Source organism: Conger conger, chromosome 1 (genome assembly GCF_963514075.1).
Source record: "Conger conger chromosome 1, fConCon1.1, whole genome shotgun sequence".
In the NCBI taxonomy this organism is placed as follows: domain Eukaryota; kingdom Metazoa; phylum Chordata; class Actinopteri; order Anguilliformes; family Congridae; genus Conger; species Conger conger.
The window spans coordinates 59,417,181-59,442,424 of NC_083760.1; the positions used below are offsets into that span (position 1 = coordinate 59,417,181).

Genomic DNA, 25,244 nt, shown 5'->3' on the forward strand with positions numbered 1-25,244 from the left:
CAGACAGTACACAGTGAACACACATCATCTCCATTCCACGAAACAATAATGGAATAATAATGAAAAAGCACATACTGTAGGGTTTCACTGAATCACCGCATTAACGTGCATTAGCTTGCATTAACTACATTTACTTTGATTCCCTCCGATGTTTTTACGTTATGTAATTGTTATAACAAAATAAACGCAACAGTTTGCTGACCCTGGGTTTATTAAATTGCACAATGTAAATATATTTTAGCGGTGACATAATCCTGACCTGGCGATGTTCCCATGAACTGCCATCCACTATCTGTGTTCTGCATATGGCGAGGGGCGGTACCGCACTGAAATGCCTGCTCATATCTGAATGCAGTTGTGTATTGTTCTGCAGTATTTCAATGTTTATATGACATTTGCTGAACAAATTAATGTGCCTTTGGGGCTGGAGTACGGTAATTTACGAAGGCTATATTACCAATCGGTTTGTATAAAACCCTAGGTCCCTTTAAGGAAGCTCAGAGTTACTGCGCTACAGCGGTCCAATAGCGAATCGGCATTCAATAATATCCTACCAATCAATGTTGTCTATGTTGCTTGGTCCTTCCTCTGCACTGGGTCGGGCCCCCTAAGGTGTTGTACTGCAGTAGCACTTAAACTGTCAAAATATCCGCCTTAAAACGCTCAATTTTCCCTATTCATTAACCATGTTTTTTTGTATCTTCACCGTCGAGGCTAGCCGAAACGTCGCTGTCATCTTCATCTAGCGACAGGTAAGAAATTAGAATTTGATTGTTGCAATCTGCACTATGTAGCGAGTGTAGAGCTACCATCCACCGATGATGTGTCCTGTCAGTCCCCCTACTAACCAGCTGTGCACCCTTACAATATGAATCGAGAGAAACTTGTTCAGTGCCTAGCGTTTGAAAGCTAACGAAGGAACTCTCGTTGCCACGCTAATTATGATGACGTTAACTTGTATCTGCAAACTGAAAAGAGGTTGACATCATTTCCAGAAAGAGTTGCTTGCTTTGAACTGCATTCGGGTTCAAACAGTAGCGAACGAACTGGATAACTAACTAGCTTGTGTTAACATTAGCTAACGTTAATGTTGGCTGCAACGGTCGGCTGGGTGGTATCAGCTAAATTAGCTTTCAACATCCTTAGTAGTTTGGCAACATCACGACCGTTGACGTGAACCGAATCCTTTGCTAGCCAACGCATCATGTTTTGAAAAGTTTGCTCGTCAGACGAATAACGTTAGCTAGCTAGCTAGCTAGCTACTGTGCTCGCTAGATATCTGCTCAGCTGTTCGCAGAGTATGCAAATGACTGTCCCGTTTCTGCAAAGATAGTCATTTCTTAAAGGCGGTAGGTTACGCAAGTAAAAATATCTCTAAGCACACTGCTGTGAAGGTGAACTCATGAGAGCAAATTTGTGTGAGTTGACCAAGCTGAAATTCCATTTGGGTCTTTCGCGCGGAAAATTGACCCTTTTTAACATTGACTTCTCAGATCTTCCTGACCCATAATGTAACTTTGGAGCAATGACCATTGGTATAATTTTGAGGAAAGAAAGCAGAAATCATTCATTAAAAAAATATTTTCATGATTTTCATTTTCACTCCATGTTTGGCATACCCACCTCTTTTGAGACTTATGGTTTGTCAACAATTAAAAATAAAAACAATGTGTTGATCTCATTGTAATCACAAAGACCTGCTCTGTAACATGTGAATACTTTGACTTAATTTGTTGCTGTATTGAATTTAGAATTAAAATATAATATTCTAATTATCTCAAAGCTACTTTTACATTTTTTCATATATTGTTCTAGAAAGATCTGAGTGGTCAAGGTCAAAAACCCCCTGCCACCCCCTGTTCTGGACCAGGCTTGACACTCCTTGGTGCTTTAAAAAAATATATGCTCATTGACTGAGCATTTCTCTTTCCTTGTCCTCCTAGCTATGCAAAAATCTTCAGGTGCGGTAGGCCTAGTTAATATTGCAGGTCTTTTAATATTGATGTTTTATTAATACTTTACTATGGCAGTGTGTAACATTGTTTTTTAGATTCTAGCCTAGTATGTATGTATGTACTATTATTATTATTAATATTATTATGTACCACTAATCTGACAATCTAACCTTATCTACTATGTTGTAAGGAGAAGGAGTATCTGCTGAATTAATATGTAAAATGTATGTTTAAATGTATCTTTATGTGGGTTGAGTCTCACTGTATCCTGTTCCCCATCAGGTTCCCCCTACAATTATGGAGGCTTAAATTTGAGTGGTGTTGTGGGGGAGAGGGCCCGTTCCCTCTGGTTGGATGGACTTACTGTAGCGGAGGGATTCCACAGAAGGTTTTTGGAACGTTTGCCTTTTGTATAAAGAAGTAAGCAGAAGAAGCAGAAGGAAATATTTTTTGCAAACAGAGAATATATATTTATAAAGATTTTGTATCCATTACTTTCACAACACTGTTGAATGTGCCAAATGCGGGCTCCCCGTGTGTGGGTCTGGCTGCTGTCATGGTGGATTGATCTGCCCTGAGAAGGGCCTGGGGGTGGCTAGGGTGCGGTGGAACCCCAACACAAGCACTTTGCTAGCACCCCGACACTCTCCACAGACAGACTGCCTCGACACACTGTGGAGCTTTTTTTTTTCAGCAACATTATTATCATAATTGTCAGTATCATTTTTTAAAATGTATTGTCAGTATCATTTATTATTAATAATATCAAAGTAATCCTTCCACAAGCCATTCACATTGTTTATTTTTTCACCTAGTGGTAGGCTACTTGGGGAAATATTATTGCAGTTCAGAAGAGGGAAAGATTTCTGCTTGATTTGGAGTGGGGCTGGGAGTTGGTTGTAGTCAGTGGGGTGGGGCCGTTGTTTTTAAGTGGGTGCATAAGGGCCGTCACTTCAGGGACCGACGGGGGCCAGGATGAGCTCGGCAACGCCCGACTGCACGCCGAAGTGCCGCTCCCTGCTGCACGCAGACGAGGTGCTGGCGGCGCTGACGGCGGGGTCCGAGGGCCGGCTGAGGGCCTTCCTGCTGGGCCACTGCCATAACGGGGCCACGGTGCGGGACCGCCACGGCCGCACCACCCTCCACCTGGCCGCCTCGCTGGGCCGCCGCGCCCTCCTGGAGTGGCTGCTGGAGAGCCGGAGCGCAGACCTGCTGCTGAAGGACAAGGAGTCCGGCTGGACCGCCGTGCACCGCAGCGCCTTCTACGGACACATCCACTGCCTGGTGGCTGTCGTCAAGGTAACGTACGGCTCGCAGCGTCATCGAGGTAATGTACGTCTCAGTGGTAGCCAGCGATGCGGTCTGTGTTTGCTTTCAGGGACCCGGTGCTAAACCTGGCATTCTAAAACTTTTTCTTTACATGACCCCCCCTATTGGGACCTCCGTCTGATTGTTAACGTCATGTAGCACCCCCATATAGCTATAGGCTAAAATAGCGTGACTGTCTAACATGTAGCTAGTGCAAAAGTATCGTAAATATTGGACATCCTGTACTATCTATATACACTCACCAAGCACATTATTAGGTATTTATTAGACTTATTTTTTAGACTTCTACTGCTGTAGCCTATCCATTTAGAGTAATGAAGTGTTGTGTGTTCCAAGATGTTCTTTTGCATACCACTGTTGTAATGTGTGATTATTTGCGTCACCTTCCTGTCAGCTTTGACCAGGCTGGCCATTCTCCTCTGACGTCTCATTCACAAGGCGTTTCTGTCTGCAGAACTGCTGCTCACTGGATTTTTTAAGTTTTTTTGCACCATTCTTTGCAGACTCTCTAGACTAGTGTGCGTGAAATTCCCAGGAGATCAGCAGTTTCTGAGATACTCAAACCACCCTGTCTGACACCAACAATTCCACGGTCCAAGTCACTTTGATCAGGTTTTGCATGAATAAGTAGCATGAATAAGTAGGTGTAATAAAGTAAAAATCTTCCTAATAAAGTGTTTGGTGAGTGTATATACATTTTATGAAATATGAATGTGCATCAGATGTAATAAACATTGTGTTACCACAGATATGTAAACTAGACCTTTTTTGCAAACCCGGTTTTTGTGACCGTATAGAAAATCAAATGTATAGTGCATATATTCCATATGAAAATATAGACAAATTCTTTAAAGGGGAACTCTGAGTACCCTCCTGGGGCTAGTTCACTCACACAGAGTTTTGGAAGCGTTGTGTCTGTGCGTCACACTTTTTGGTTTTGTTTCTAATTTTTTGGTTACACTGAGTCAATTACAACATAGCAAAAAGAACTCTAGCATAGCCAGTTAACTGGACAGATACATTCACCTGACAACATAGTATATAAGATTAAGCTGCTTGTTGTGGCATAAAACATTCAGGCCCGCTCCTTCTCTTGTGTTTCAGCGAGGAGGATGCCTCACCACTCTGGACAGAGAGGGTCTCACCGCACTGGACCTGACTATGAAAGACAGGCCCGCCCACGTGGTCTTCCGTAACTCTGGTGAGCGTGATTTAACACTGAATTTATAGGCTTGTCAAATAGTGCGCAAACCAGACATCAGATTCAGATTTACAGCGTTATTGACTGATATTGTGACCCATAAAGCCCTCCTTGGAAAGCTTGTTACAGCTCAGGTTCAGGAACACTGAACACTGAAAAATGACTCAAACTAAATTCCCTTGATTTACAATTGAGCTTGACAGTGTGGGCTGTGGTGGCAGATGTATATATTTGTAGATATGGATTCTGTTTCTCCTGTAGACCCTACAGAGGTTTATACCTGGGGGAACAACACCAACTTCAGCCTGGGCCATGGAAACCAGGAGAGCCGTCACCACCCTGAGCTCGTGGACGTGTTCGCCAGGACGGGCGTCTATGTCAAACAGGTACTCCACCAGTGATCACCTCCTACACCTACATCACCTCTCTGTGAACATGCATGCCATGAGGGAAAGCCTAACATGGCCTGTTGCATGGTGGTTAAGGTACGTGACTGGGACCCGCAAGGTCGGCGACATGTAATGTAAAGAGAGCTGAACTCAATAAGAACAATAGTACTGTCCAAGCAATGGTCTTTTTATTTTTATGTAACATGTTGGTGTAATATGTGACTGTTTTAGTTTTATTGTGATTCATTTCAGGATAAATTGGTTGACCATTCTTTCATGCTATGCTCCCGACTAGCATTAATAATAATGAACACAAACCTTAATCAGACAAAATGAAGGAATAGGGTTGGCTGGTTATAAATACAGATGATGGATTCATTCTGTCAGTGCTGAAATGCAGAAAAGTCTGCTGTACCTCAATGGCCCAGTTGCTGTGGTAAGTTTGAAAGCAGCAGGACGAGCTGCTACATTCTGACTAGATAACGGATTACTCAATGGGTTTGGCATTGTGCTCTAACCCTGCTCAGTGGGGGTGCTGGCGCACTGTAATGGGGGAGACCTGGGGGTCGGGGGGCAGGCTTCCGTCCGGCTTCACCAGGGTGACCCCTACACTGGGCTCACACTCTCTGTGACTCTCTCACCGTGTGGGGGTCTCGTTTCGCCCACCCTGAGCTCCCTAAATGCGTGTTCCAGGTATCAGGCGCCTTGCTCTGTCGCTGTCTGCCAGGTCCAATGACTTCAATGTGAATGGGTAAAAGCAGGCATTATGTGTCCCCCTGGGAGGGGACGTGACTCTTTCACTCTGTGTAACATTGGACCTGCAGTGATTTGCCAGGCCCTGGAAGAGCAACACAGAGTTTGAGGATTAAAGCCTTTCCGTTTAATCAGGTTAAAGCGCACAGTGAGCTTCCAGGCAGACAGCCAGCTTATGCATTCCCTGAGCGCTGTTTGTGTGTGTCATGCTCTGTGTGTGCGTGTGCATTCTCATGGATGTGCTTCTCACAGGTGTGTGTGTGTTTATTTTTCAGGTGGTGCTGTGTAAATTCCACTCGGTGTTCCTGTCTCAGAATGGGCGGGTGTTTACCTGTGGACATGGACAGGGCGGTCGTCTCGGGCATGGAGATGAACAGACATATATGGCAAGAGCTTCTACATGTGTTATTCACCTGCATTTTCATATACAGTATTTGTCTGAGTCTGTCTCATATTTACCTAGTCTGTCTGTCTCACCTGTCTACTTGTACTTACTGCTTAACTCTGCCTATTGGTGTGCGTGTGTGCGCGTGTGTGCGCGTGTGTGCGCGTGTGTGCGCGTGTGTGCGCGTGTGTGCGCGTGTGTGCGCGTGTGTGCGCGTGTGTGCGCGTGTGCGTGCGTGTGTGTGCGTGCGTGTGTGTGTTTGTGTGTGTGTGCGTGCGTGAGTGCGTGTGTGTGTGCGCGTGTGCGCGCGTGTGTGTGTGCGCGTGTGTGCGCGCATGCACCGGTGCTTTTGTGTGTGTGTGTGTGTGTGTGTGTGTGTGTACACGTGTGTGTGTAGGTGCCGCGGATGGTAGAGAGCCTCCATCACTGCTCTCAGGTGGCTGCAGCAAAGGATCACACCGTGGTACTGACGGAGGAGGGCTACGTCTACACCTTTGGTCTCAACACCTTCCACCAGCTGGGCCTGGTGCCGCCTCCGGCCTCCGCCCACCAGCCGAAACAGGCAAGACTGTCCTCTGCCCTTGTGCATGTGTGTGTGTGAGAAACCGTGAGACGGAGAGAAAGAGCTTTGGGAGTGTAGCCTACTAGAGATTGAATAATCTCTATTTGGTCTATGGGACCCACAGGTATCATCCAAGTGTCTGAAAGGGAGGACTGTTATTGGTGTAGCAGCCGGAAGGTTCCACACGGTCCTGTGGACTCGGGAGGCGGTGTACACCATGGGCCTGAACGGGGGCCAGCTGGGTAAGCCACACCCACATTCCACTGCTCTTTGACACACCTGTCAGATGGTGTCCCGTTTTATTCATTTCTTTTCTTTTTTTCTTTTTTTTTTTTTCACTGGAAATACTGGAGCTTTCCCAGATCTTCCTGTGCTCCAGACTTGGTTCAAATATGTAATTTGTTCCGAATACGTTTCTCGATTGATTGATCTTGCCTGGTGCAGTTGAGCCAACTAAGAGGACCAGTAGGTGGGGTTTGCACTTTCTGAGTTTGTCATAGGTTCCAATACAGCAGACAAGCTCAGTAAAGCATGGAAAAGTATTTATATCCAAGGCTGGGCTCAATTCACAAATGATCTTCCTTTGCTGTCTTCCCTGGAGGGAGGTATTCCCTAAATACATTTGTAGCATGCTACAAGCAAACTTAACAGGTGTTCTGCAAGGGAGGATAGACGATGAACAAACCAAAACAGAACGGAATGGCCCTTGCAACCTATATAAGAAGTGCTACCCTATAGTAACCTCAGGCCTGTGCGCAGGTTTTTCATTTTTTCTGTCGGATGACTTTGGAATGTTCATGGATTATTCATAACATACATGCTAGCTTATTTATAGTGATAATAACGCACCAGCCGGTCTTCTAAAGATTTTAAACCTCACTCAGAAACACAAACAAAAAAATGTATGCTAAAGTATCTGACAAAGTTAAATTCTCACTTCTTAATCCCCCCTCCTATCCCTCAACTTGTGCTCATGAATTATTCCCAAACCTCCCCAACTCATCCTGCATAAACTATCACCTCTTTCGTTTTAAAGCACACTGATTTGCTCCTCTTTTATGTTGCGTGACTGTGTTCCTTTAACTCACACTCCCTGGCACCCCTACCGTGAACTCACACTATTGGAATGTGATAGACACTCTAACAGAAGCATTTCATTACTGCAATGTGTGAAAGTATGTCAGCATGGTGTGCACTGATCTTTAATGAGCAATACATTGTAATAAGTCCGTATGAGTCTAAATATAAGTTTATGCTTATTTATACATTATACACAATATTGTATAAGCAATAATATTTAACCACAACATTTGTGAGATTAAATGTAATGTGTGTGTGTGTGTGTGTGTGTGTGTGTGTGTACCTGCAGGCTACCTCCAGGATCCAAATGGAGTGAGGTGTGTGACCGCGCCTCGCCAGGTGTCTGCCCTCCACCACAAGGAAGTGGCCATCGCCATGGCAGCAGCCAGCAACGGGGCCACCGTGTGTGTGACGGAGAAGGGGGATGTTTACCTGCTGACCGACTACCAGTGCAAGAAGCTAGCATCGCGGTGAGCCCCTCCCTGCCTGAGAGCATCCCACAGAGTACTTAAACATCCCTCTTTCTCTCTCTTTCATCTCTCACTCCCTCTCTCACTTCCTCTCCCACTTCCTCTCTCTCTCTCTCTCTCTCTCCCCCTATCTCTCTCCGCCACTCTCTCCCACTCTGTATCAGGCAGCTCATCCTCTGATCCGTGGCCTGTCTCTCCCCCTCTCTGAGCAGGCAACTGAACATTAAGAAGGTTGTGGTGAGTGGAGGTAGCCTGGATCACCGCGTGGCTCCTCAGGTGCTGATTGAGGCCAGTGGGGAGAAGGTGTCCATTCTGGCTCTGGACCAGGCTGGAAGGGTAGGTTTGTGTGTGTGGGTCTGTGTTTGGTGAGGAGGAGTCAGAACTGCGCCAGAGTCTCTCTCTCAGGTGTTTTATAGTCACGTGTTCATCTCTCTCAGGTGTTCAGTAGTCATGTGTTCACCTCTCTCAGGTGTTCAGTAGTCACGTGTTCATCTCTCTCAGGTTTTGTGTAGTCACGTGTTCATCTCTCAGGTTTTGTTTAGTCACGTGTTCATCTCTCAGGTGTTGTGTAGTCACGTGTTCATCTCTCTCAGGTTTTGTGTAATCACGTGTTCATCTCTCAGGTTTTCTGTAGTCACGTGTTCATCTCTCTCAGGTTTTGTGTCGTCACGTGTTCATCTCTCTCAGGTTTTCTGTAGTCACGTGTTCATCTCTCTCAGGTTTTGTGTAATCATGTGTTCACCTCTCTCAGGTTTTGTGTAATCACGTGTTCGTCTCTCTCAGGTTTTGTGTAGTCACGTGTTCATCTCTCAGGTTTTGTGTAATCACGTGTTCATCTCTCAGGTTTTGTGTAATCACGTGTTCATCTTTCTCAGGTTTTGTGTAGTCACGTGTTCATCTCTCTCAGGTTTTGTGTAGTCACGTGTTCATCTCTCTCAGGTGTTCAGTAATCACGTGTTCATCTCTCTCAGGTGTTTTGTTGTCACGTGTTCATCTCTCTCAGGTGTTCAGTAGTCATGTGTTCATCTCTCTCAGGTGTTCAGTAGTCACTTGTTCATCTCTCTCAGGTGTTCAGCTGGAAGGCAGCAGGCAGCTCTGTGAAGCAGTGCAGGTGGGCGTACGGGCGGCAGGTGTTCGTGTCGGACATCGCCCTCAGCAGGAACCACATGATGTTTGTCACCCAGGAGGGGGAGGGATTCAGCGGCCAATGGCTGTCTGAGCAAAAGAAGGCCGGAGACAAGAAAGGTGAGGAGGAGCGGCTGAGTCACCTTCAAAGAACTCCAGGGGAAATTTCACTTTTTCAGCTGGAAAGTTAAATTCCCAGATTGGTTTTGCAATGCATGTAAATGTCAATCTTAAAATACATGAATACAACAAAATACAGTAAATTTGGCCTTAAAGACAGAAACTCAAGATATTGGAAAGAACAGAATGTACCACATACCTGGGACAAGGTGGCATACTAGTGTTTATACACAGTTATGAACATAAATACGCGTTTTATATAACGCAGGAACTGCTTTCCTTTTGCGCAGCGATTTCAGGTTGCATGTCCCAAAGGAATAGTTCCAACCAAAAATAATTATGAAGCAATTTAAAAAACACGCAGGTAATCTAAATGGATACAAGCTCTGGAGGCTTTGCTTGCTGTGCATGACACTTCAGAGTTACTGTATTGAAAGTGTATTTTCTTGCTTTAATCACTGCACTCAAAAAGGTCTGGGCCTGTTGAAAATTCATACCCCAATACTGAAATAATATATTTAAGTAAAAAAAAAAAACGAAAATTCTAAAACTCCAGAAAGGGACATGTCCATTTAATAGTAGGTAAAGTAACAAACGAATATCACAGAAGCTGGTTTGATGGAGGTGCTAGAAGGCCACAGAGAAGTGTTCTCTCAAACGCTGATGGATAAGGCGGAAATCGCTACTCTCTATTTCACACGTCAGTGGGAAAGCAAGGCCCAATGGAGATGTCCTACGGGGATGTGAATGATGAACAGTGCGTTTGTGTGATGATTGTAAATTTGACTGTAAGAAGTAACATTGGCTGCCTGCAGTTCTGAGGGGAACATTGGTACTCAATTGATATCTTGTCACAGCTTGTTACCAGCATTGTTGTCACTACTACATCATAATTTCTATTTTTAATGAGAAAGGAGGAAATGAAAGGTACATTACAAGAAGAGCCATCAGCTGCTATGATATTTATAATATTCCTACCTTGAATTCCCCTTTTACATTGAACTGTAGATTTTTTTTTTGTCGAAATAGCCACTGGAGATGCTATTGAATACCTGCCATGTCTGCAACAAACTCCGGTGGGTTTATTTTTTTATCCTTGCGTGTTTTGGTGAACTGTATGCAGATGTTAATATGGGCATTTGTGTTCATGCAGAAGTGTGTGCATGTGTGTGTTGAATTTGTCCTGTACCTTTCAGACACTGGGAGCGGGGTGGAGCTGACAGGTCATACCGAGGTCAGTGGTGTGTATGAGAGGATCCGCCTGGAGAGGCTGCCGTATATCCACAGAGCCGTCAGCATCACCATGGACTCAAAGGGACGTAACTTTGGCGTTCTGCAGTCTGACCCCAAAGCCAGGTACTGACTCTTCTCTGTTATAGATGTGTGCTTCTCTGATTCGATGTCTGTGGACAAACATGCTTTTTCTTGGGTTGGCACACCGTAATTGCAGAGGAATGTTCGAGCAGAGTGAAGTTTTTGAAAAGTAAAATATGTCAGTACCTTGTCAAGGCTGGCAGGGTTATTTAGCAAACTTGCTTATCGGGTTGTTTTGCCTGGCACCACCGGAGCACTCTGCACAACATTGCCGAAAGGGATCAAGTTAAGTTATATAAGATGTTTTTCTTGTTTTCTTTCAGTTGTATGAGATCTTTCTGCTCTTCACTATAATTTTCTATTAAACATACTAATTTCAGTCTGAGAAATTGGCTTTTTTGGAGGAACTGGCTGGTTACGGAAAAAGATTTGTGGTTGATTGTCTGTTTACAGTTTAGGAATTCCATCAAAATTTCCATGATTTGTTAATAGAAGTAGGGGAAAAAATCCTGGATTTTAATTGGAACCTAATTCATCATAAAAGGCTGTTTCTGTTAACAGTAATGCTTTGTTTAGGTGAATACGGGAACATTTGTTTCAGTCATTTCGTGTGTTTTTAAGATGACGTCATACAGCCACTCTTCCCACTCCCTCCCCCAGTCTGTTTGAGGTGCCCACCATCTCCCCTTCCTCCTTCTCCCAACACTTCCTGAACCTCCTGACCTCGGCCGAGGAGACAGACAGCATCCACGATGTCACCCTGCAGGCCGGCGTCCGGGCCTTCGCCGCCCACAAGTACATCCTGTCTATGCGCTCCGAGTTCTTCCGCAAGCAGCTGTACCCGTCATCGGAGCGGGGCGGGCCCCCTGAGGAGGAGGAGGAGGAGGAGGATGGGGTGAGGAAGAGCAGCGACTCATCCGGCTGCGACCTGCTGGTCCTGGAGAAGGTCCCGGCCGACGTGCTGGAGCAGGTTCTGCGGTACGTCTACACGGACTCCTGCCAGCTGCTGGTCCACGGGTTCCGCCCCAGCGTCCCAGCGTCTGCCCCGGCGCCCCAGGACACGCCGCCCTCCACCCCCCGGGGCCTGAGCCTGCCCGAGAGCCTGCGCGGTCGCTCCGCCCTGGAGGTGTACCGAAACCTGCCCCACCCGCAGAGCAACAAGAGCACCAAGACCACCAAGAAGAACAAAGCGGGCGGGGCCGGGGAGAGCGGGGCCAACCCAGTGAAGACCCTGCAGGGCGTGGCCAAGAAACTGGGCATGGGCAGCCTGTGCGCACGGTAAAGACGGTCTTTAATCTCAAAACCCGCTAAAATGGCCACCCTGTTGTTCAAGCCATCGGCCACTAAAATGGTTAACCTTGTGTTCAAGGTTAAAGTTGTCTTTATCCAACCCCTGGTGCATTGAAGCATGTCTAAATCATAATATCATTAAGAATGTACACAGTTGTCTATTTTGTACAGTTTACATATTTCATGATTATATTACCAAGAGTGTGTAAACAAGCTTCATATTGTCTAAAATAGGTCATTCATGAAATGCGAAAATGTAAACAAACTATCTAAACAGACCTCATTTTAATGCAATTTATTGCTGTCAACCTGGTTTAGATCACTTGTCTCACCCGGACAGCTGTGTCTTTCAGGCTGGATAGTGTACGCTATGAAAATGGGAAAATCAACGTCATTCACAAGAAGACTGGAAGCAAACTCAAATTTCAGCCAAAAAAGTGGTAAGTGGTAGCTAAAATGTATCATTTTCACACATTACTGTGTGAATGAAATCTTAATTTTTCATGTATTTACAATAAGTTATTTCTATTGTGCCCTGGTCAAGAGCCACACACAAAATTAGTTACAGATGGGGGTGGAGTCCTTTTTTAAAAGTATTTCTTTCTTTCTTTCTTTGTGTGCCTATAGCCCTTCTACAGCAGCAGACCTAATTAGTGCTGCTGCAGAGCTTTGCAACATGTTGCAACATGCAGGCTATACTCACTTTGACCTGTTACCATGGCAGTTATTTTTGACAGCTGCAGAAAAATTATTATTTCCTATTTTCTGATTTTCCGGTTTCTCTAAACCTTTTAAGAATCTGCTGGCAAGCAGTCGTGTTCTTGAGTAAATTATCCCCCAGATTGAATCGATGGCATCTGTTTCTGTGAAGTAGGTAGTCAGTAATTGATTCCTTCTAATCGCTAGCTTTATTTATTTTCACACAACAATATTTTGATAAGTGGTGATGCCCCATGTTGCCACCCTGTGTGACGTTAGCACCAATCCTAAACAAACATGCGTAGTCTGAAGAAAAAAGGCCATTTGCACCCAATAAAAATGGTATGAAAATAACACACTGCACCCCCCCCCTTCAGCTCCTACCTTTGTGATGTCACTCTGAAGTCTGAAGATGGGAAGGAATTTGAGTGCCACAAGTGTGTGCTGTGTGCTCGACTGGGTGGGTTTCGTCTGCACTTGGTTGTGTGTATTACTGTCTTCTCTTCTAAAGTATATTAGTTAATTGTATGAAATCCTTAGATTACTTATTTTTTTGGCTTATTTTGAGTGCGTTGGTTTGCCTTAATGATGCAATTGTTTCCTGGCGTGAATTTAACATAGATAGTCCGAGTTACAAGACCTACTTTCCTTAAACGCTGTTAGGTATTATTTTGCTTTCAAGTATAAAGCTGATCTATTGTGTGTTTATTGTATTGCTCACAGAATACTTCAACAGCATGCTGGGAAACAGCTGGATTGAGGTGAGTCATGCAAAGCGAATGCATTGATTGGATCCTCATGTTGCAGCATTATGATCCTGGCCAGGCCTGGGCTCTGCCTGTCACAGTCAGACGTTGTACTGTATGTGTCCCCCTGCAGGCCACCAGCTGCACTGCGCTGGAGATGCCCACCAGTGCTGCCATCCTGCAGGTCATTCTGGACTACGTTTACACCGACGAGTCAGCCACTGTCAAAGGTAACCTCATACATTACATGACATTGTATTACGTTAAATGGACTGCATTTAAATAGCTGTTTTATCCAAAGCGCTTTGCAGTTAATGGCTCTCATTCACCCATTCACACACACACTCACATACCAACAATGAAAGGCTGCCATTCAAGGCACCAATCAGCTGATTGGGTGCAATTGGGCGCTAGGTGTTTGCTCAGGGTCACTTCAACACACCCAGGGCGGGGGATCCAACCGGCAACCCTCCGACTGCCAGACGACCGCTCTTTCCTCCTGAGCTAATGAGCTAATATATTACACCCAGTTAGCAGACAGTGTTACAGAGCACACAAGGTTAGTATTCTCACAACGGTTAGTTAGAGCAACAGTACTTCAGAAAAAACTCAGATACAGATTTGTGGTTACGGGAATGCGTACACGTTTACAGACATTACCCGTAATATGCTTGTGCCTTCAGAGCAGGTCATCCGTACAGGAGACGCAGGACCGTATTGTAACAGTCACGCTCTGTGCTCCCTCCCTGCAGAGTGTGAGAACGTGGAGTTTGTGTGCAATGTGCTGGTGGTGGCAGACCAGCTCCTCATCACCCGCCTCAAAGAGATGTGTGAGGTGGCCATCACCGAGAACTGTGCGTACCACTTTTTTTTATCACCGCTTCATTTCAGCAAGCTTTGGCCTCACGGTAATACGTTTGTGCTGCCAATGCACAATAAGTAATGCTACAATACTTCTAAAATGAAAAGTGTAACTTTAGTACACAAATGGGTTATGAGATGATATGCTCAAATATAGAAGTCATATCCCCTTATAGGGCTCATGGTACAATAGGCCCACGGTTCTAGTAGTATCATGGTCATAGTTTGTAGTTTCTATAAGGCATACTTCCATTTTGTAAGCAGGCTTTAGTAAAGCTACATGCAGTGCTAAATTAACATTCCGTGTTTAATATGTGCAGCCTGCTGAAGTAATCTAGAGGGGATTGTTCTTATGAAGTTTATGAATTTTAATCTATCGCATGGTTCATTAAAATCCTGCCAAACCTGATTGGGACAGGGAGGGGAGGTGGGTGCATGAAAGGTAGATAAACCGGTAAAAATGAAAATGAGTGACAGCTGATTAAATTTCCAAATGAGAATATGCAAAATTGAATTAATTGAACAAAGCGTTCTATTTTGTTCCAATTTTTTCTTGTTTTAGCAGTGTGGTAAAAATAGGCAATTGCTTATAGCAGAGATGTCCAATATTGAAGCTAATATTGAAGCTAATATCTCCACTCACCACTTGCATAAATGTTTCCACTTTGTCAGGCTGCCATTTTCAATATTTCATATTTAAATGAATGTATTGGCTAATCTGGTCAGTGTCTTATGTGGGTGGTGATTCGGGAATTCTCTGTAATTTAAGTTCACAATACATGATGCAATGACACATTTTTTAACAGTATCACAGGTAATTTTCTTTGTGAAATTCAATACAGTCTTGTGCCTACAAGTAGCAAATCTCCAAGCTGAAATGAAAAGATAACTGGATAATAAATAAAGAGAATAGGAAGTCTACATTCGCAGATAATGGAACATAAAAATATCCAAGTTGTTCATCTTGTAAACCCCAAGGTGCTCAGTCTATGTAGCCTCCTGCTTCAGTAGAGGTATGTGTTGTGTGACCTCATAGATGGGGGGTGATGCTGTTATGTGATTTGATGAGAGGATGTGAGGTAATACTAAAATATTATTGCCGCACGCAGTGACTCTGAAGAATGCCGCAGAGCTGCTGGAGTTTGCTGTAATGTACAATGCAGAGCAGCTGAAGCTGTCCTGCCAGCAGTTTATCTCGCTCAACATCGCCGCCCTGCTGGAATCACGGTGAGTGTGTGCCCTACACACAACTTTCATGAAGTGCCTGTAGTCATTGTTAAAAACACTGCACAGCTTTGAGTCCTGCTTCTCAATGTGTCAGTGTGTCTGTTTGTCTCCAGAGCTCTGGATGTTCTGAGTGATGATGTTCTGTTGGACCTGTCCACTGCCTACAGGAACATGGTGAGTCTTCCTTCCTGATGAAGGGGCGACATGGCTCAGGCAGTAAGAGCAGTCGTCTGGCAGTCGGAGGGTTGCCGGTTCGATCCCCCGCCCGGGCTGTGTCGAAGTGTCGCTGAGCAAGACACCTAACCCCCAAATGCTCCTGACGAGCTGGTCGGCACCTTGCATGGCAGCCGATCGCCGTTGGTGTGTGAGTGTGTGTATTAATGGGTGAATGAGAAGCATCAATTGTACAGCACTTTGGATAAAGGCGCTATATAAATGCCAACCATTTACCATTTACCATTCCTCCTCCTCCTCGTAACTCCTCGTCCTCCTCCAGACCAGTTACGTACCCAGTCACTAAACTCAAACTTTGATTTTGCCTGTGCTGTAACGGACCTATCACCCCCTCAGATCCCAGCTATGCAGAAGCGAGTGATCACCCCCTCTCCCGATGCCCCTGATCTCAGCGCTTATCAGGACAAAGATTGGGACTCCTCTCTCAGCCCCCAGACAGACAAAGAGCTTGACTCTGTCAGCAGGTATGGCTACACACATTTATACTCATCATGCTACATGCCTTCAGTTACTGCTGCCCCTGTCTATTCTACTCCCCTGCACAAACTGCTACAGTGCTCATTAGCACTACTACATGTGCACTACGTTACACTGCACTACCCCTTTTTCCATTAAACAATTATAACGCTACAACTTGATGCGCGTCAGAAACATACTGCAACAATGCTAATGGAAAATGAGTTAATAATTTGTTTTCAAGAGTTCGAGAAATTAGAGTAGATCCTAATTCAGCTTGGTGCAATGGTAAAGGCTGAAGTGATATAAGGGCGGATGATGCAACTGTCGAGCTTGTGAAAAGCACAGAAGCAAGCCACTGCTCAGGGGAATTCCGTTATTTGCGCAAGTCAAGTAGCCTAACAACTTTTGCTAGCTTCAAAGAGCCTAGATAAAAGTGTCTCAAACTAGGAACAATTGGACTCAAGAGGAGACACTGAGTTATGAGTTTTTTTGATAGTGAAAAAACACACAGCTGGTAGCTTCATACACAGCATGGTTGATGCACTGTTTTTGGTATTGCTAGAACTCATTACCTTAACTTATCATTAGGTCTAATAAGTTAGATTTGTATGTGTGAATAATACCGTAGTACAGGCAATATTTCATTCAATGGAGTCTTCTCTTCCTCCTCTTCATCTCAGGGAGACACTTCTGAAGAAAGCAAAGATGAAAGCTAAACGGAAACCACGACGACGTTCTGACAGCTCAGGGGGGTACACCCTGTCTGACATCATCCAGAGCCCGCCCCCTTCAGGTAGCCATTATCACGTCATCGTGACTGCCCTACACCTGACACACTAGGGTCACAAGGGTCACACCCCTCACTTGTCAAACACTCACCTAGCCCATGCACACATGCGTACATGGGTCATACCTCACCTGTGTGCACTGTGTGTGTGTGTGTGTGTGTGTGTGTGTGTGTGTGCATGTCTGTGTGTGTATTCGTGTGTGTGTTTGTGTGTGTGTGTGTGTGTGTACACACACAGAGTTGGCAAAGGCAGGGAAGACAGGCTCCATGGAGTCCTTGCAGGAGATGTTGACCTCGGACTCGGAGGGGAGCTACGCTGCAGTGGGGAGCCCTCGAGATCTTCACTCCCCTGTGTTTCAGGAGACCACAGAGGTACCACACAACAATGTTATACACATACACACACTTACACACATGCGCACACTCGCATACACACACTGTAAGACCCAGGGCCTGGGTCATGGTATGGTGGTTCTGCTTCTTGCAGCTGGAAGAGAAATGTCGGATCCTAAACCTGAGAAGCCCACCCAAAACGCCACCTGCAGGCAGCCGACCACCCACTCTTCCAGAGAGCTCTACCCCTCAGCCTATCCCCCAGCCTCATGCACAGTGAGTATGGTCAGGGGTCATTCATCACCCCCAAAATGCTGAATGTAGACCAACCACATGGTCGGCACCATCATTGAGCTTTCAATCTTAAAATGGAAACTTCTTTCTATAGCTACTGAAACATTCCACTTTGAACCATCTATAAATATGCCTGATGGGATGTGACCTGTGACCTTATAGGAGTCACGCTTACTATTACTTCTTCTGTCGTTATTATTGAGGTGTATTGGCCACCCTTGTCTTGCTGTTTGGTTAGTTACTCAGTGTGTACTGGTACTGGAGTAAGTAAGGTAGTCAATGCGCCTTGCCTGGTGTCTTAGGGTGTGGGTGACCACTGCCCTGCCTTAGAGGACCTGTGACACAGTTCTGGGTGATGGTTCCCTGAGGTTCATACTCTCCCAGGGACAGCCTGTCAGTGCCCGTGTGTCACGGCATGGCAGTTTCCTGAGGAGTTGATTGAGTTTGCCTCTCGTTCGTCCCCCAGTCCTGGTCCTCCTCCTCCAGTGCTGCTCCTCAGATCCATCATGGAGACCGAGGCGAGCTTACAGAGCCTGGGAGCCACGCCCAAAAGCCCCGGATCGTAAGAGTCTTTTTTCTGTCTGCGGAAGTCCTTTCACACTTTAAATTAACAGACGTGTGTGTGTGTGTGTTTATGAGTGTGTTTTTATGTGTGTGTAATATTAATGTTTGGTTGGATACAGTGTCATCATTATATATAAATGCTGCATTTTCTGCTCTCAATGTCCACAATTCTTAAGTGTCTCTTCCCCCTCCTTCTTGACTGACAGCAGCGGCAAGCCCTCACCCTTTCCGGCTAAACTCTCCCAGAAGCAGAGGAAGATGCTCGCCATGGCGACCAAAGAGGGTGGGGCAGAGGGGGTCACCGCAAAGTCGCCCCCGGTGCCCACATCCAAGAATGGGAAGACATGGTGGGTTTTAGCAAAGCAGCCATTAGGTTCCAATAAGGACTGTTAATGAGTCCACAGACAGAATGAGACAGATATCAGCAGTCAAAGACTGGTTAGATCCCTGTAACCTGGTGCTGATATTGTGCATGTTACTCATTTGTTTCCAGGGCAAAGCAGCTTCAGTCCCCCACATCCTCCCTGTCATTCCGAGACCTCCTCGAGGAGGAAGAGAGGCGGGTCAGGGCCGCTGAAGCCACTCTGATTGGCCCAGGCAGAACCTCTGTAGCGCCTCTGACTGGTGCAGCTGGTCCCATTCCCACGACGAGGAAGGTGACGTTTAAACATGCTGAGGAGGACAACCCAGAGAAACTGGCTGGGTAAGGAGAGCGCACACGCAGACACACACACACAGACTCACGCACAACCACACACACACACACACCGAAGTGTGCAGATGTTAAGGCCCCCAGACAGTGCAGTTCGTAAATATTTGGACAGTGGTACAGCCTCTGTACTCCCAACACATTTGGTTTGAAATGAAATGATGAATATCACCTTTAATTTGAGGGTATTTACAGTGCCTTGTGTATAATTATTTTAGTATTCGGGATATTGTAGCTGCCAACCGTGGTATGCTACTTGGAAAGTTGATTTATTCTTTAAGGGTTCAAGTTTCTATGTATGTGATCACTCTCAGACTTGGAACTGTACTTTCCTCTCGGGTCTTCACACACTTGTCCTCGCTCCTGATTGACACTTTATTGTATGTCGCTTTGGAGCATTGCTAAATGACTATAGTGTAATGTAATGCCCTCCATAATTTTTGGGACAAAGTCCCATCATTTATTAATTTGCCACTGTAGCTTTTAGTATCTAGTCATGACCAAAAAATATGCTTGGAACATCATTGGAAATAGTTTCAGAAAATACAGTTGATAAGACACACAGTCATACACACAAAATGCAAGGCTTAGAATCCAGACAGAGTGAATGTTGGTTCAAATGGGGCATGGACCAGCAGACAGGAGCACTTTTATAGACACTTTTATAGACATTTATACACTTTATTTGAGCCCTAACCATTTACAAATAAACAAGAGGTTTGCACTCTAAGATAAATGTTTTAATTTTACACTGTAATAATTATTAGAGCACATAATAATTCTGAGGTAAACACAAATGTACAAACATTTTGTCCACCGTTGCCTTCGGTGTGCTGCTAGGAAGACTAATCTAAGTGTCTATGGCTTTGTGTTTATTCCTTTGTGCTTTAGTAATGAACCCCATTATATTTACCTGAGTGTGAATTATTTCTTTAATTTTGAGTTGTTTATCTGGGTGGGTGCACAGAGAATATTTCTTCTAAAATTTGAAAATGGGCGAACGTGATGGCTAATCTTTAAAGCCCTGATTGTTTACCCACACGAAACATTTTGTTTTAGGGAAACTGCATTTTTATTGCTGTTTTTGTCTTGGGGTAATGAGTGTTTTCCTATCCTCGCACTGTGCAGTTCATATCCTGTCCTCCAGATGGCTCTGTTGGGCTCTTTTTCCTGCTCTGAGTGCTGAAGAGCCCCGTTAGAAAATGCTTGTTCTCCAGTTTCTTTGTAGATGAGCAGCGGTAAATGCTCAATGACAAAATGTTGGAAAGTCAAGCTGTATCCTTCATTTGACAAGACAGTAGACAAAGTAAACGGAGGCACATCAGTCATTTATCGATAGCTAACCTTTATCTAAATAGGATGTCATATTGTGATCTAAAGACTCTGAAGATATGAGGCCTAATCACAGCGAGGCAGCCGCAGCAGATCAAAGTGAAAACATTCGCCCCAGACAAGACGTTTGATAAAGACTTGACACTCAGTCAGGGGACATAAATACATTGAAGCAAATGTATCCAGTGAGAATAATCGACTATTAATAACATCGGTATTGAGTGACGATCTTCGATAGTTTTGAAATGTGAGAGTGCTATTAAAGTAATTCTGTGTACAGATTGACTTGAATGGAATGGATTGAGGATTGAATGGATCTCAAAACCCCATTAAGATCCCCTCACTTTCGGACCCCTACGATTTAGGATATTTAATCCCCTGTCACTGGTCTTCTTTCAGTTTCTGTTGCTTGTTTACACCCTGCCACAACCTTTCTGCCGAAGCTTTTTGTAAACTTTAAAATTGTATGAGACACCACTCATAAAATAATAGTCCTGTACCGGGTGGGCCTGCAGTTCCACATAAAGACGACTTTGCAGATGTGACCACACTTTAATGAGGTGTTATTGTAGATAGAATAATATTTTAATGAGGTGTTATTGCAGATAAGGTAATGTTTTAATATAGCGTTATTGCACATTGTGCAGAATGGTTTTCGGTCCAGCCTGTCTGCTTGCGGGAGATCGAGCCAGTTTTATCAGATTTGTTTGATTAGTTGTTTTTGCAGCGTTAGTGACGTAGGCCTGATCAGTTGGATACAGCGTGTAAAAGTGGAGCTTTAGCCTTTGAGGTGAGACTGAGGGTGACATTGAGGTGAGTGACATTAGTGTTAGTGTGAAGTTTACAGTTTAGTGTGCTCTGAGTTGCTGGCCGCTGGGAAATGCACTGTATATGCAAGGAATTATGATTATTATTAGACATTTACTCATACATAATGAAGATGAAAGAAAATAACATAAATAATTTAAAACAATGTCCATAAGAATCAAGTAATGCTTGTTGCGGGAGCTTGTTGGATTATTATTATGCAGCAAGAGTATTGATGTCAATATAATGGAACAGACATTCTCGCATTAGTGAAGTCACACAAAGACAATGAAGAAAAAATACACCCCGACAAAATGGTTTTTCAAGTATAATGTATACCATAATATACAATCGGCTTAGTGAATAACAATTAATGATGAATAGCCGTAGTACAGAATGAGAAAATAATGTTTGGCTGACCTATTGAGAGAGGTCAATAAAATAGGGAAGTGTAATGAGAAGTGATTCAATACTTCAAATGAGAAGTATTTGAGAAGGTTTTGGGGAAATGCTTCTGAACACCCCTCTCTCTGCTCACCAGGCCCTGGGTGCTGGCAGCAGTGGGCAGTCCCCCCACGAGCTCCACGATGACCTTTGCTTCCATCGTCGAGGAGGAGAGGCAGCAGGAGGCAGCACTGCTCCGGAGCAGAGACAAACCGCTAGCGCTAATCCAGGTAACTCACCTGTAACTGCAATCTACTGTACCACACTAACCATTAACACTCACCTACTTTACCACACTAACCATTAACACTCACCTACTGTATAACACTAACCTGTAACACTTGCTGGTAACTTCTGCTTGTGACACACCTGTAACACTTGTATAACTATTCAATAACACTCATAACTCTGGAGGCAAACTCATGAGTTGAGTGATAATGGACTAGTGAAGAAAGCTACAGAGATGCAGTTGACTGCTTTTGTGTCGTGGTTGTGTCTGCTTGATAATTTTATGCTTATTTGAATAAATGTGTGATTAAAATGACAATTATGAACAGGTGAATGAACTAATATATGATATTATAAGCAATTAAAAAAATGGCTAATACAGTTTTCTGAAAGATGTGCACAATTTCATCATGTTTCCCCAACATCAATGCACAGCTTTGCTGACTGTGAACTTTAGTGTTACACAGAAGCGGAAGTGCTTTTTCAGAAAACCCCGGGACATGTTGTGACCAAACCGTCTGCTGTCCTCTACCATATCCGCACCGAATAAAGGACAGGAGAGGGTGTCGTAAAAGCCCTCTCGTCTCTCAATCTTTCCTTCCTTCCATCGCCCTTCTCTTTCCTACCTCTCTCCTTCTCTCTCAAACTCGAGTCTTGATGAACGTAGATTAGTAAATCAGGCTGTATGCGTGACTGATAGAGAAGGAACTGTTGTGTTTATTCTATGGAGGAAGAGAAAGTAAAATGTGGATATTGTATTTTCTTTCACTCTGTCTCACTTCCTCTGTCCCTCTCTCTTTCTCCATCTCTCTGCCCCCCCTCCCTCCCTCCCTCCCTTCTGTTTCTCTCTCCCTCCCTCCCTCTCAGATTGAAGAGAGAGCTATCCAAGACCTTCTGCTGCATTACAGGGCTGCCAACAACCCAGATGAGTTCATTGTGGTGGAGAGAGCCTCCCAAGGCCCCATAGCCACCCCCAGATGGAATAAACACTGAGGGCTGGCTCCAGCAGCGTAACTGCGCAGCCCAGCAGAGCACACTTCCTCTATTACCCCCTCCTCAGAAAACCCCTGACGTCTTTAGTTCAGCAAAAAACCCAGCGCTCTATCTGCCACAGCTCTGTGCTCCTCACGCCCTGCATTTTACTTATCTGTTCACCCCCTCTGTTGACAAACGAGTGGGTTTTTACCGTCCGTGTCTGGAAAGTTCTCTCGCTAAAAGCGTCCGTTGACACTTTAGGGCAGGGGGGTTTTGGGGACAGTGGGGGTTAGTGGGGGAGTAAGGAGCTGCCAAAGATGATGCCAAGAGGAAAAAAAAAAAAAAGTTGAGGAAATTTGGAGCAAGCGTTTGTTGACTTTACGGAGGGTGTGGAGAGCGTGTTGAGATGCTGCGGATTCGCTGCTTGGTGGAGGACAGCAAAACTGTGGTCGCCAGAGAAGCACACAAACTACACAAGCCTGAGGCTGACGTCTGAGCTAGGCAGCAAAACGCACAATATACATGCTAAGATATGCTATATGTTCTGTATATCCACTTCACTTTCTGGAATGTATTGATATATATTGGTTCTGATGATAATATAGCCTTGGCGGGGGGGGGGGGGGCATATGCTTCAGCAACATGTATGAGTGTTTGTGAGTGTGTACGTACGTGTGGGCATTGAGGTGTGATCCTTTGTGTGTGGTTTGACTTTGCTGTCAAGGTTCCCATCAGCGCTTAAAACTGAGCTGATAACCTCAGCGACCCCTGCCTCAGATCTCGCTCGACACATTCACGCACCCATACTTCCACATGTATGCACCTACATCCATGTGTGACAACACACACCCTTGCACATGAATGCATGCACATTCACAGACTGATACATCTACATGTATATACACACCGCAACCCCAGATCCACAGAGATATGCATATGCATATGCATATGCATGCACACACACACACACACACACTACGTGGAAGTGGCTTGCTCAGCTGACGGTGCACTTTGTGTGTCTGAAGTGGTGAGACTGTGCAGCTCGGTTGCTGTGGTATCCAGAATGCATCTTGTGAACTCTGTCTCTGGGTCTCAGTTTGAGCTGATGAGTACGAAGGCACGCAATAAACCCTTCTGTGCAATGACGCCCGCATCCTGTCCTCTGTCTTGTGTCTCATCGTGATGTGTTCGCAAAGCAGAGATCTTTATCGTAAACTGCCTTCCTTTTTAGACTGCCCGTTTGTCCAGCTGGGTATTTTAGTCAAGCAATTCCTGTACCTGCTCAAGGGTACAATGGCAGTGCCCCCACCTGCGATTTGATCCTGCAAACCCTTCAGTTACAAACAGATATTGTGTAAGTTGTGTTTTCGAGGAAGGAAAGTTTGTTTTGTACGCCTGCTCGGGAAGCACTTCTATGCACAGAAAAATTTAATTTTGTTAAGCTAAGTTAAATCGAGCACGCACCCCACAGGTGGACAAAAATGCTGAAATTATACATGCAATACATTAACATCTAACATTCTGTCCTAACAGCTCTCAAACAAAATATTTTAGTTACACTTAAGATAGCAAGTAAAAGACTGGATTACTACAGTACATGTATATAGCTTTATATTATCAAATATGGATTTGTTATTCAAACTCTCGCAGCTACTGTAGCTTTTAATTTGTCATTTCAAGCTCCTATGCATATCGAGCCCCCCTTCACTTATGTACTGTTTAATCACCCAACATTAAACTATGGTGCAGATGCAGAATTCTGGAATTAAGTTAATATTAGTAGTCTGAACTGAGCACATTAAAGTATATAAAGGCCTACATTAGGCAGCTTGTCACTTCTGCAGAACCCTGCCCAGTGTTAGGGCAGGTTGTGTCACCATGGTGACTGTTACCCTGTTGTGTTAAGCTGAAACACTTGATTCCAGAGACTGGGAGAAGGTCCCTGGCAGAGCTTCTACAAAAACATACCTGCAGACACAGTAATGTCAACCAGAATACACACAAATATGCATTTAATGCCTTTCACAGCACTTCAGAATAAAAAAAGAAAACGCATCAAAACAGATTCCGTTCACAAAAAATACAAATATTCTTCATTACATTACAAAACCAACTGTGACCTTTGTATAAAATTTTTTACATTGGTGTAAAAACTCCCAAAAGCAAAGCTTTTTGGAAGAACGATAAACCTCTGTGAATGTATTATAGAGATTTTATGTACCCCTCTTGGAGATCTCTGATACAGAAATATCGGGTTGGGGAGTTTGGGGGGGATCACACCACAAACAAGGTGCAAACTTCACTGAGCAGCTGGAGGCAGGAGTGAGGCTGAAAGACTGCTGGTGTGGGGACAGGGCGAGGGAGTTGGGCCTGTCTGCTGAATTGAGAATTAAGTGCTTCTGGACAGTACACGCTGGATTTTGTCCCCAAATCCCCATCACATCTGCCACAAAGTATAATTGCCAAAAGCGCAAATGACAATTGCAGTGCCTTCAGTAAGTATTCACTGCTCTCTTTCACATTTTGTACTGTTACGCAATTTCATGCATTGAAATTATTTCTCACTTAACCG

At 44.6% G+C, this 25,244-nt stretch overlaps 1 protein-coding gene across 1 annotated transcript; it reads left to right on the forward strand.

Annotated features, from left to right (window-relative positions):
- Positions 1-364: 364 nt before the first annotated feature.
- Positions 365-23,817, forward strand: ibtk (inhibitor of Bruton agammaglobulinemia tyrosine kinase). The gene is made up of 28 exons (XM_061251091.1): positions 365-752; positions 2,238-3,254; positions 4,389-4,485; positions 4,747-4,871; positions 5,903-6,013; positions 6,410-6,574; positions 6,699-6,816; positions 7,944-8,124; positions 8,337-8,460; positions 9,192-9,369; positions 10,566-10,725; positions 11,344-11,961; positions 12,327-12,413; positions 13,050-13,132; positions 13,396-13,433; positions 13,552-13,648; positions 14,171-14,272; positions 15,389-15,506; positions 15,620-15,680; positions 16,077-16,204; positions 16,880-16,992; positions 17,225-17,358; positions 17,474-17,595; positions 18,080-18,175; positions 18,384-18,524; positions 18,671-18,880; positions 21,567-21,699; positions 22,565-23,817. Exons 2-28 carry the CDS (start codon positions 2,931-2,933, stop codon positions 22,688-22,690), a joined length of 3,990 nt encoding a protein of 1,329 aa, XP_061107075.1. The 5' UTR covers positions 365-752; positions 2,238-2,930; the 3' UTR covers positions 22,691-23,817.
- Positions 23,818-25,244: the final 1,427 nt, after the last annotated feature.

What these genes read in the sequence shown, in the direction of transcription:
- ibtk (XM_061251091.1), top strand. Translation starts at nt 2,931, where the DNA reads ATGAGCTCGGCAACGCCCGACTGCACGCCGAAGTGCCGCTCCCTGCTG. An exon ending in TGGGAAACAGCTGGATTGAG is followed by an intron (nt 13,434 to 13,551) that starts GTGAGTCATGCA and finishes GTCCCCCTGCAG; the next exon opens with GCCACCAGCTGCACTGCGCT. An exon ending in GGTGGCCATCACCGAGAACT is followed by an intron (nt 14,273 to 15,388) that starts GTGCGTACCACT and finishes TGCCGCACGCAG; the next exon opens with TGACTCTGAAGAATGCCGCA.